At 51.2% G+C, this 11,806-nt stretch overlaps 1 protein-coding gene across 1 annotated transcript; it reads left to right on the top strand.

The window, feature by feature from the left end:
* Positions 1-2,549: 2,549 nt before the first annotated feature.
* Positions 2,550-3,983, top strand: LOC103633799 (probable serine/threonine-protein kinase PBL3). The gene is made up of 5 exons (XM_020541510.1): positions 2,550-2,922; positions 3,014-3,151; positions 3,248-3,382; positions 3,624-3,720; positions 3,967-3,983. The coding sequence occupies exons 1-5, from the start codon at positions 2,656-2,658 to the stop codon at positions 3,981-3,983; spliced, it is 654 nt and encodes a 217-aa protein (XP_020397099.1). The 5' UTR covers positions 2,550-2,655.
* Positions 3,984-11,806: the final 7,823 nt, after the last annotated feature.

Below are 11,806 nucleotides of genomic sequence, written 5' to 3' on the forward strand. Positions count from 1 at the left end.
ACTGACCAGCGATGCCACCGTTGCTTTGAGCTGAAGTTGAATTGATGGAACTGAACTAATCACTTTTTTGTAGTTACTTTTTTATCTTACCGTACCAGTTCCTTATCGTTGGATATTATTTGTCACCACCTTTTTTTGCAGGGGATATTACAAGAAAATTAGTTGAGCCTATAAAGGTTACCGTACCAGTTCCTTACCATTGGAATATTATCTGTCACCACCTTTTTTGAGCCTATAAAGGTTTTCTCTAAGAAGGACCTACTTTGCATCTAGATAATAAGTGGCCAATCCGGATAACTGCAATGCAAAGAGTGGAGGATTTACTGCTCGGAGGTTCCTGAATGTTTCTTTTTTTATATATGTTGGTTGTACTGTGCACTTTCAAATATTTATACTTCTGAGTTGAAGAAGTGTAATACTTCTTCTGAGGGCCTTCTCTATTTCATCTTTTTACCAGGTGCTGCAGACTATTTAGACTTTCCCATGCTAGAAGTTTAGTCATTTAGGAAAAAATATATGGTATTGCTCTGGCCATTTTCATTTCATCTTGTTTGATTATTGCACTTTATGCACAGATGGTAAGGAACTATAAGGTGGCTCGTATACTACCAAGGATTATTGAATTTGCAAAGAATGATAGAAGTGTTGTTCTTGGCGCCGAGTATGAGAAGCATCGATATGGTATCGCAACAAATAGTACTTGATGGGAGCCTACAAAATGTTTTCCCCAATTGCATTCCTTTTAGAATTTCACCATTAACAACATGAAAATTCTGGGTCCGAACTATGTTTGTCGTGAAGTTGCAGCCCTGTTGTTAGACCCATGCTAGGACTTACTTTCGTGAACTGATTTTTAGGTTATCAAAAAATGGGGTGCTCCAAATAAGAGACCATATCATGTTTATTTATGTTAAACTTATTAGTTATCAGATTTCTCATAAGTTGGATGTATATAGAAGACACAATAGAATGATTATTAGTGAGTATCAAATTCAGATGGTTATTTTCCACAATACTATTTGTTCTGATAAGTTTTTTATTGCTTCTTTATAGAATTGGTTGCTCTTTTCACAAGTTTTGTGTTATATTTGTGCACGTAACAATGCTCCTTTGTTTCTTCCTAAATTCTTGCGTTGTTAGTGCAAGTTCCAAATCCACTGTTTTGGCAACCATTTATATGTGACATCATATAGATATATGGATATGGATGGTTGCACTCCCCTTTCCCTCCTCCCCTATCTCAGTACATTGATACTATTAGTCTGTTTCAAACTTGCACAAGGAACAACCTTTCAAGTATGCTAAATTAGTTAAACTGAATTAGGCTCTTAGTTTTTGCATTTTCTTTTTAAGTTTTTAATTTTTCTTTGTCTCAAGGAGTGAATATCCTACAATTGTTTGCATATGACATATCGTGTAGCTTTGAACTGTCCTCTGCCTTATTGTATGTTTGTTTCTCTGTCTAAAATGTTCAAATTTTGTATTTAGCTTGCGAGATAAGGCCTAAGTAGCGCAGTTACTTTGTTACATTGTGGAAGAAGTTCCTAAGAATTCAGAGAAGAAACGATCTTTCGAGTATGCTATGGAGGATATTTGTTGTTCATTGCCATGCTATATATTACATTTTGCTGATTACCCTTGTCAAACTTCACTTGTCTACCTCTTGCAGGTTTTCTTTTATCGCTTGCGAGACTTCTACTTGTGAAATTGACATTATTATGAGAATCTTGGTAGAGGATGTTGAGGTAAATATATTCACTTGTTAGCACTTTATTATGGTATTTTTCCTTACAAGACAGAAAAGGTATTTTGCCTTACTACCAGCTCTACTACCACACCAGGTAGCTGCTTCCTTTCTCTCTACGTGTTGTAGCGTTCCACTGATTGGGCGTTGATGGTAGAATTTCGTGATGAACTAATGAAAGGAAGGTTTGCCGCTTGCGTGCGACCTGTCTCCCCCCCCCCTTTCTGTTCAATTGATTGATGGTTGCTTCTCTCACGTGGTTGTTATTTTCACTTGAATATATTCCTCTATCTTGTTTTTTGCTGCTGCAGACGGAGGTTGATTACGTTGGCCAACTTTAGTTCCTCTTTGTTACTTATGTCGGATAAGACAGAGATAGGGTTTAAAGGCAACAGTCAGAACTTTTTGTGCCTAAATATAGTCACGGCACTTTCACAAGCATCATTTGCAAATCTGAACACTAGGCTTGATATTACTTTGTTTTCATGTTAACAAATGGAAGAGGTTATTATGGATCCAGTAGGAATTCTGTGACATAGTTTTACTCCTTCGAATGGCACGCAGTAGGTTCACAAATTTGGTAGAGACCAAGTTATGGAAGTACTTCCACATATGATCAGCCTCGAAGGCTGGAGCATTGTTTGCTCTCAAATTGACAGCTTAATGAGTTTACAATACCAGACAATTACTTAATTGTCGTAATGTTGGTACCAGACTTCATGAGTATATATATGACACCTTCATAATCGTTAACACTGTTGATACCATATCAAGTTCTTCTCATGCGTATTTTTCCTTTGCTTCTTGTTGAGAGATCAGACCCATCAAAAGTGACCAGCAAGACAAGTTTGTCGTCAGTCCCTTCCACAATTAAGAGCAACTCAAGTCGTTCAACACTGACTCTTCCATCAATGAGAGATCGAAATGAGCTTCCTACTCCTCGGATAGAAGGTGAAATCTTGTCATCTTCTAATTTGAAGGCATTCACGTTCAATGATCTAAAAAATGCAACCAAGAACTTCCGACCGGACAACCTTCTTGGGGAAGGAGGGTTTGGGCATGTCTACAAAGGTTGGATTGATGAGCACACGCTTGCTCCTTCAAGACCTGGGAGTGGTATGGTTGTTGCTGTGAAGAAGCTTAAACCGGAAGGTTTTCAAGGACACAAGGAATGGCTGGTAGGCTTGGAGCTCTTCTAGATTTTCCCTGCTCCTAGGACATCTGTCATTGTTCATGAATCATGACTGTTCTTCCTTTTTTCTGCTGCAGACAGAGGTTGATTACCTTGGTCAACTTCACCACAAGAATCTTGTTAAGCTCATTGGTTATTGCTCAGATGGTGACAACCGGCTTTTGGTGTATGAATTTATGCCCAAGGGAAGTTTGGAGAACCATCTGTTTAGAAGTGTGTGTTTCATCTCTATGGCTCTGCTTTGTTAAGACCCAGTTTCTTATACCTTTCTTGTTCATTCCATTTAACCATGCAATAGTTCTCCTGTTTAGGAGGTGCTGATCCTTTGTCATGGGCAAAGGCTCAAAGTTGCCATTGGAGCTGCTAGGGGCTTGTCATTTTTACATGATGCTGAAAACCAAGTCATATATCGTGATTTCAAGGCATCAAACATTCTTCTCGACTCAGTAAGCTTAATTAGGAATTCAAGACATCCAGCTCTGATTGTCGACCATGTCTGCCTTGTCGAATGGTCCTTTATCATTATTATTTATTTATATGGTTTGCTTAGCTGCTTATTACATCTGAATTCTGTAGGGTGCTTTTAAGAAAATTATTGTATTCTTCTTTAACTCTTCGTGTATAATTTTTTGTTAGGTCTTGTACTGTAGTTATTGAGTTATCTCACATTTTGTATTTCATGGCCAGATTGAACAACATGAATCTCTAGAGAACATCTTTAGCCCTGTCCTTGAAACTACTGCTCAGGCTTATGGTGAAGATGACAACATTCAACCTTCTTCAGGTTGTACGGATGCTGGGCCACCTCTGTCATCACCCAGTCTAGGTTGCTCTCTCATAACAATATAATACATATAGCATAGTTATCTATTTTAATTTATGAAGATTGCAAATATTTTTATCAGTGACGAAGCAAGCATTAGATATTGCCAGGGTCAGCTAAGTTCGATTTAGATTGTGATTTACTAAAGAATTTTACATACTATAACATGAGTCAATTGCTGGCATTAGATTGTTTTTACTATACCAGGAAACGCGAACGGGTGACAATGAAGAGCTTGGACGAGGCCCGGAAATCCTTTGGGACAGACGAGGACATTCTCTTGGTAGGATTTGCGCTATGATTTGTTGCTTACATTTTAGCCGCATCATGCTCTGTGCTTGCGCTTGAAACACGGCCTCCGTGCTTACTTACCTCGCTTAAGGCCTTAACGTTGGTGCATTCTTGCACAGCCCGCACATGTCAAGCACCACACTTCCATGATGGTATTTCGTTTTTCTGCTGAACTCAACCACCCCAAAAAATTCCCAATCGCGTTTTGTTTGTTTTCCTTCGTGTAAAACAGTTAGCCATGTTAAAACTTCAACTTGTTTTGTTTTATACCGTTCAAAATCAATGGCATGTGTTGCGCTCATCTTGCGGCAAGGGTTCCAAATGGCTCCTTAAAAATGATGTGAACTACCCCTTTGTTCTTTTTTATTTGACCGTTGTTCAGTTCAAAAATAAACTAGCGGACGATAAACATTTGAAAATGGAGGTAGTAATAATTTAGAACAAAAGAAGTGTACTGGTGGGTTTCGACTTAGGGGAGGAGCCTTATCAAATGCTTCAGAAGAAATAGTTATTTATATCCACTTTTAGTGATTCTAACAAAATGTTAATTATTATTTTTATATATCAACATATTTTATCATATTGATACCGTAGCAACGCACGGGCATATACCTAGTAGGTAATGAAGGCAATTGTTGACATTTGTGACTTTTTTTGATGTGGATAGATATAAAACAAAACTACAACATATATTTAGAGAACTATTGGAGAACTCACATTTTTTATTACCAAAGTTATTTAGCAACTTCTTAAATCTGTGATTTAGAGAGATAAAATTTACATAACTATTGGAGTTACTCTAATGTCGCAGGCGCCAGCCAAAATCACGTCCACGATGGAATCGGATTAGCGCAAACCATCAGACCACCTTTAAAGGTTAACCCCGAAACTCCCCCACCCTACTTTAGGGTGTTTAAGTGATCCAACAATTTCCCCCATAACACACTCCGTTTGGGGGAAGGATGTATCTCACCCCATATATGAATGGGGGAGCTTTAATCTCCATCCATTCTTTAATTACTTTCTTACTTAATGAAATTAACCTTTTCAAGCTCTATAACCTGATAATAATGTGTATTAAGATAATATAAATACTATATGATTTTTTAAACTTTAAAAACTGATAAAAATGTTGAATAACTTACGGAGATGTAGTAAAATATAAGAGCATCTCCATTAGTTTCCAAAAAAAGTCCTTAAAACTATTTAAGGTGTTATTAACCAAAAATCATCCTCGAACGGTTCCTTAAATATGCTCACTAAATATTCCAACTTTCTAAATATCACTATTTAGTCCCTAGACTTAGGGAGCTGTTGCACCTTCCCAATTGTCGGCGTTTCGAGACCGGGGGGTCCCTAAGCCGACGAGTGAATGTGTCGCGTGCCCCAGCCCAGATGGGTCGAGCGCGTGGGCGAGCGCGAAGGGGGGAAGCGAGGCGGCCGGAGGCGGGCGTGAGAGAGGTGGAAATCCCGCGGCCTTCGTGTTCGTCCCGCGCCCAGGTCGGGTGCGCTTGCAGTAGGGGGTTACAAGCGTCCACGCGGGTGAGGGAAGCGAGTGGCCCCAAGAGAGCGCCTGTCTCGTCCTCGTCCCCGCGCGGCCAACCATCTCTAAGAGGGCCCCGGTCCTTCCTTTTATAGGCGTAAGGAGAGGATAAAGGTGTACAATGGGGGTGTAGCAGAGTGCTACGTGTCTAGCGGGGGAGAGCTAGCGCCCTAAGTACATGCCGATGTGGCAGCCGGAGAGATCTTGGCACCCAGCTGGTGTGGTGTCGTGGCCGTCGGAGGAGCAGCGGAGCCTGGCGGAGGGACAGCTGTCGGAGCGGTCGAGTCCTTGCTGACGTCCTCCTGCTTCCGTAAGAGAGCTGAGAGCCGCCGTCGTCACAGGGCATGCGAGGCGCCATCATTGCCTATCTGGCGGAGCTAGCCAGATGGGACACCGGTCTTGTTCTCTGCGGCCCGAGTCAGCTCGGGGTAGGGTGATGATGGCGCTTCCTGTTGACGTGGCTGGCCCGCGCTCGAGGTCGGGCGACGTGGAGGCTCCTCCGAAGCCGAGGTCGAGTCTGTCTTCTGTGGCCGAGGCCGAGTCCGAGCCCCTGGGTCGGGCGAGGCGGAGGTCGTTCGGCAGAGGCCAGGGCGGAGTCCGAGCCCTGGGGTCGGGCGAAGCGGAGTTCGTCGTCTTCTGGGGCTGAGCCCGAGTCCGAGCCCTGGGTCGGGCGGAGCGGAGTTCGTCGTCTTCCGGGACTTAGCCCGAGTCCGAGCCCTGGGTCGGGCGGAGCGGAGTTCGCTGTCTTCCGGGACTTAGCCCGAGTCCGAGCCCTGGGTCGGGCGGAGCGGAGTTCGTCGTCTTCCGGGACTTAGCCCGAGTCTGAGCCCTGGGTCGGGCGGAGCGGAGTTCGCCGTCTTCTGGGACTTAGCCCGAGTCCGAGCCCTGGGTCAGGCGGAGCGGAGTTCGCCGTCTTCTGGGACTTTGCCCGAGTCCGAGCCTTGGGTCGGGCGGAGCGGAGTTTCCCGTGGAGTCTTTGGCAGGGCCTGACTGCCTGTCAGTCTCACTCTGTCAAGTGGCACTGCAGTCGGAGTGGCGCAGGTGGCGCTGTCCTTTTGTCAGGCCGGTCAGTGGAGCGGCGAAGTGACGACAGTCACATCGGCTCTGCCGGGGGGCGCGTCAGGATAAAGGTGTCAGGCCACCTTTGCGTTAAATGCTCCTGCGACTCGGTCGGTCGGTGCGGCGATTTAGTCAGGGTTGCTTCTTAGCGAAGGCAAGGCCTCGGGCGAGCCGGAGATGTGTCCGCCATTGGAGGGGGGCCTCGGGCGAGACGGAAATCCCTCGGGGTCAGCTGCCCTTGTCCGAGGCTAGGCTCGGGCGAGGCATGATCGAGTCGCTCGTATGGACTGATCCCTGACTTAATCGCACCCATCAGGCCTTTGCAGCTTTATGCTGATGTGGGTTACCAGCTGAGAATTAGGAGTCTTGAGGGTACCCCTAATTATGGTCCCCGACAGTAGCCCCCGAGCCTCGAAGGGAGTGTTAGCACTCGCTTGGAGGCTTTCGTCGCACTTTTTTGCAAGGGGACCAGCCTTTCTCGGTTGCATTTTGTTCCGGTGGGTGCGCGCGAGCGCACCCGCCGGGTGTATCCCCCGAGGCCTCGGAGGAGTGGTTTCACTCCTTCGAGGTCTTAATGCCTTGCGTAATGCTTCGGCTGGTCTGGTCGTTCCCTCATGCGAACTGGCCGTAGCCCGGGTGTACGGTCGGGGCCCAAGTTCTCGGGCTGGTATGTTGACGCTGTCAATGGTTCGGCCGGAGCCGGGTTTGCGAGAGCAGCCCCCGAGCCTCTGCACAGGGCGAGAGGGCGATCAGGGACAGACTCGGCTTTTTTACATACGCCCCTGTGTCGCCTTTCCGCAAGGAGGAGGGGGGGAAGCTCCATGTTGCCCTCGATGGGCGCCGAACATGGTGTCTCCGGTGAGCTGCAAGCGGGTAATCCGAGTGGACGTCCGTGCCCCGTTCGTTAGGGGTCGGCTAGGGGCCCAGAGGCACGCCCAAAAGTACCTGCGGGTGATCTGCCGGACCCGGTCCCCTGGCGACGGGGTCCGAGGGCTCGATGCCTCCCTCCGATGGGATTCCGTTACAAGATCGCTCCCGCTGGTCTCGGAAATGTCCTAGGGTACCTCGAAAGCGCAGCCCGAGCCTCGGCTATGTATCGAACGTACCCCTGGTCATCCCTCGCTCGGCGTCTGAGGCGACTGTGAACCCTTCGGGGGCCAGCCTTCGAACCCCTGATCAGTAATGAGCGCGGAGCCCGAGTGGCCTGAGGCGGCCGTGGAACCCTTCGGGGGGCCGGCCTTCGAACCTCTGACCAGTAGTGGGTGTAGGGCCCACGCGATCTGAGGCGGCTATTGAACCCTTCGGGGGGCCAGCCTTCGAACCTCTGATCAGTAAGGAGGCTTGGAGCCTGGTTCCTTCACGAGGAAGGATCCTTTTCGGGGTTTTCCCCCTTTCCCGGTCCCTGTTGCAAGAGATAGAGAAAAAGGAGAAAAGGAAAAGGATACAAAATCGAACGACGCGGCGTACCTTTTTTGGCGCGGTTATTACGGCGAAGGCGAAGCGTCGCCCGCTTCTCCTGCCAGGAGCGCCGCCTGTCCTGCCGCGGAGTTAATGCGACGGGGCGAGTGGTTGGAGGGGCGGCCGTTGCGCGTGCGCGAGCCGTTCGAGGAACGGATCACGGGCGCATTGTCTTCACGCCGTGAGAGGAGGTTCTCTCGCTGCCCCTGGGTGGGACGTGAGCTTGGCTGACGACGTGGCCGCTGCTCCCGCCCGCCTGCCACCGTCATTACTGCCGGCCCACTTTTGGTCGCATTGACTGCCGCGTCAGGCTGGCGCTGCTGAGTCGCGCGCTGGGTCGCCTCGAGTCGCGGTATCGGTTCCGCGATCGAGGAAGCGCGGTGGTGGCGCAAGTGGCGGTGCGGTTGCCTACATGCAGCATCCGGCGCGCCGGTCGCGTGACGCGTGGGCCTGGGCCTCCATGATGGCGTGTCGGGAGTCGGAGAAGCGCGTCCACTTGGCGCGGTTGCATGCTGTCTACATGGCCGCCCGCCTCTTTCGCCCGTTGGTCTCGGCAAAAGTGGAGGGTCACTTGTAACCGCTGGGCGGTTGTGTGCACCACGCGCGGCGGTTTGGCTTCTTCTGCTCTTGAGCCGGCTTGCATGACATGCGGGACCCAGCCCCCGCGCCGCAGGGGAGGGCCTTGGAGCGTGTTGGAGAAGACTTAGCCCGTGACAGTTGGGGGCGCACGTAGGGAGAGTTGCCTTTAAAAGGAGGGCGACCCCTTTCGGAAGGCGAACATGTCTTCTCGCTCCCTTATGCGTCGCGTCTTTCCACCTTCCAAGCCCCCAGATGGGGGATACCCGCCGTCCTTTCGCCTCATCGTTGGAGGAATGCAACTCCGTGGGAGTTGGTACCTTTCAGCCATCGTTCGGCTTCAAGGATTTTCATCATGCAGCCCGGCTGCACCCCTCCGCCGGCGGTCACCCAAGATGGTGACCTCCAGCTTGATGGTGGGGGAAAGCGAGCCGGGCTGCGGCCTCTGTCCCTCCCTCAGCCTCAAGGATTTTCATCACCAGGGCTGGGGAGCCGAGTTGGAGCCGGCCCCTGCGTGGGCGATGGTCCGCTCCTTCACTCAGTGATCGGAGGAAGGGGCGGTCGTCGTCCGTGGCGCTGGCAGCTGCAGCGTGCCTGGTCTTCGGACGCGAGTGGCTTCGGTGCCGCTCGCGGCGCCGGCGTCTGCCACGGCAGCTTGAAGAGGTTCTTCCGCCGGCGAGATAGCCAAGGCTGGCCACGGACCGACCTCCAACTCTACGGCCTTCTCCCCGTCCTTGCCTCACGAGTTTGGGCATGGGCGGGGGCCTCCTAGCAGCGGCACCCGCCCTGAGGTCAGTGCTGCCGCTGTTCGGCCCCCCGGAGCAGAAGTCGTCGTCGTCGCCGCTGCTGGAGCAGGTGACGGTGCGCCGTCCGTCGGTCTTCTGTTGCTCCGCAGGCCCACCCCTATCGAGTGGGGTTGTTCGTACCTGCGGAGGGGGAACCTGAGTTCCGTTTGTAATGGCATTTTGAATGCCAGTGTTTTTGTTCATTATGGCTGTCGGGGCCTGAACGTGTATGTAATTTTGGCATGGAGCCGTATTTTTTCCTCATTTTCGAGCACTAAGACTCGCATGTCGATTATCTGAACCGCTTCACCAAGCATGAGTCGCCCCGTGTCAAGGTGACGAGTGAGGTGTCCGTATCCCGGAGGCGTAGGAGTCCCTCGGCTCGGTCGGCCTTGTTGTCTGAGGCTCCTCTAGCTTAGTTGAAGGGACCCCTTGGCCGCTCTTCGACGAGCCGAGTCCAGGGGTAGCGATATCAGCACGAACAGAGGCGGAGTTGGCTCGAAAATGAAACCTGGTTGGCCGGAGCCTGGCCGGGTTGTCCGTCAGCGGGACCGACGCTGGAGTTGATCAGCCGAGGCCTCGGGTCGGGCTGGCGCCCTTGGAAGATGATTGGCCGAGGCCCCAGGGGTAACCGGCCGAGCCGCCTGCTCGGGCCGGATTCCCGAAGAAGTCCCCGGACCGCGTCGCCGTCCGAGGCCTGGTCGGACGGTGTCGTCGATGCCGAGGGTGCTACAACCCCCTTCCAACGCGAAGACCCGAGCCTGCAGGATCAGAGTGTTTTGTAGCGTGTGCCTTCTGAGGCCGCCGAGGCCAGAATACACACCCTCGCTGTGTTGTAAAGCTGCGTCTCCTTTCCTCTCGTTTCGAGTATCTGGACTTTTTTATCGGTAACAGGGTCGTTTGTGCGAGCGAGAGTTGCTTCTCGCGGAAGGTGATGAGTGAGGTATCCATATCCCGGAGGCGTGGGAGTCCCTCGGCTCGGTCGGCCTTGCCGCTTACGTGCACTTTCACCCGTCCATGAGGCCCTATCACCGACTCAGTCGAGAAGGCTCGAAGGATCGCTTTGGCAGAAGAGCTTCCGAACGTGAAGACTTGTTCGGTCCGCGGAATCGCTTTATCCGAACGCGAGTTACTTATCGCAGAAGGTGATGAGTGAGGTATCCGTATCCCGGAGGCGTAGGAGTCCCTCGGCTCGGTCAGCCTTGGCTGCTTACGTGTACTCCGTCGTTTTCAGGATCCACTTTTCGAAGTAGTCAAAAAGCACGAAAGGTATTCTGGCAGAAGAGATCTTTTTTTGAGGAAAATTTCAACGCAGAGGGGGTTCCCCCCTTTTAGCCCCCGAGGGAGGGTCGGGCTTTGCCGAGGCGAGGCCGACCCTTCCTTGATGACTAAACTTTGCATGGGTGCGAGGTATATGGACAACTTGAAAACATCTTAAGGGTAGAAGCGACGTAGCTGTTGGATGTTCCAAGCGTTGCCGTAGACCTCGCCTTGGCTGTTGGCCAGCTTGTACGTCCCGGGCTTCAGAACTTTGGCGATGACGAATGGCCCCTCCCAGGGGGGCGTGAGCTTGTGCCTCCCTCGGGCGTCTTGCCGTAGTCGAAGCACCAGGTCGCCCACCTGGAGGTCTCGGGGCCGGACCCCTCGGGCGTGGTAGCGTCGCAGGGACTGCTGATACCATGCCGAGTGTAGTAAGGCCTTGTCCCGAGCCTCTTCCAGCTGGTCCAGCGAGTCTTCTCGGCTAGCTTGGTTGCTTTGATCGCTGTAGGCCCTCGTCCTCGGGGAGCCGTATTCCAGGTCAGTGGGCAAGACGGCCTCGGCCCCGTAGACCAGGAAGAATGGCGTGAAACCCGTGGCCCGGCTCGGCGTTGTCCTCAGGCTCTAGACCACCGAGGGGAGTTCCTTCAACCATCGCTTGCCGAACTTGTTGAGGTCGTTGTAAATCCGAGGCTTGAGCCCTTGTAGAATCATGCTGTTGGCACGCTCTACTTGCCCATTCGACATGGGATGAGCCACGGCGGCCCAGTCCACCCGGATGTGATGATCCTCGCAGAAGTCCAAGAATTTTCTGCCGGTGAACTGGGTACCGTTGTCGGTGGTGATGGAGTTCGGGACCCCGAAGCGATGGATGATGTTGGTGAAGAACGTCACCGCCTGCTCGGACCTGATGCTGTTCAGAGGTCGGACCTCGACCCACTTGGAGAATTTGTCGATGGCGACCAGCAGGTGCGTGTAGCCCCCGGGCGCCTTCTGCAAGGGGCCAACGAGGTCCAGACCCCACTCAGCAAAGGGCCAGGTGACGGGTATCGTCTGCAGAGCCTGAGCGGGCAGGTGG

The sequence above is a fragment of the Zea mays genome, chromosome 7 (assembly GCF_902167145.1).
Source record: "Zea mays cultivar B73 chromosome 7, Zm-B73-REFERENCE-NAM-5.0, whole genome shotgun sequence".
Taxonomy (NCBI): Eukaryota; Viridiplantae; Streptophyta; class Magnoliopsida; order Poales; family Poaceae; genus Zea; species Zea mays.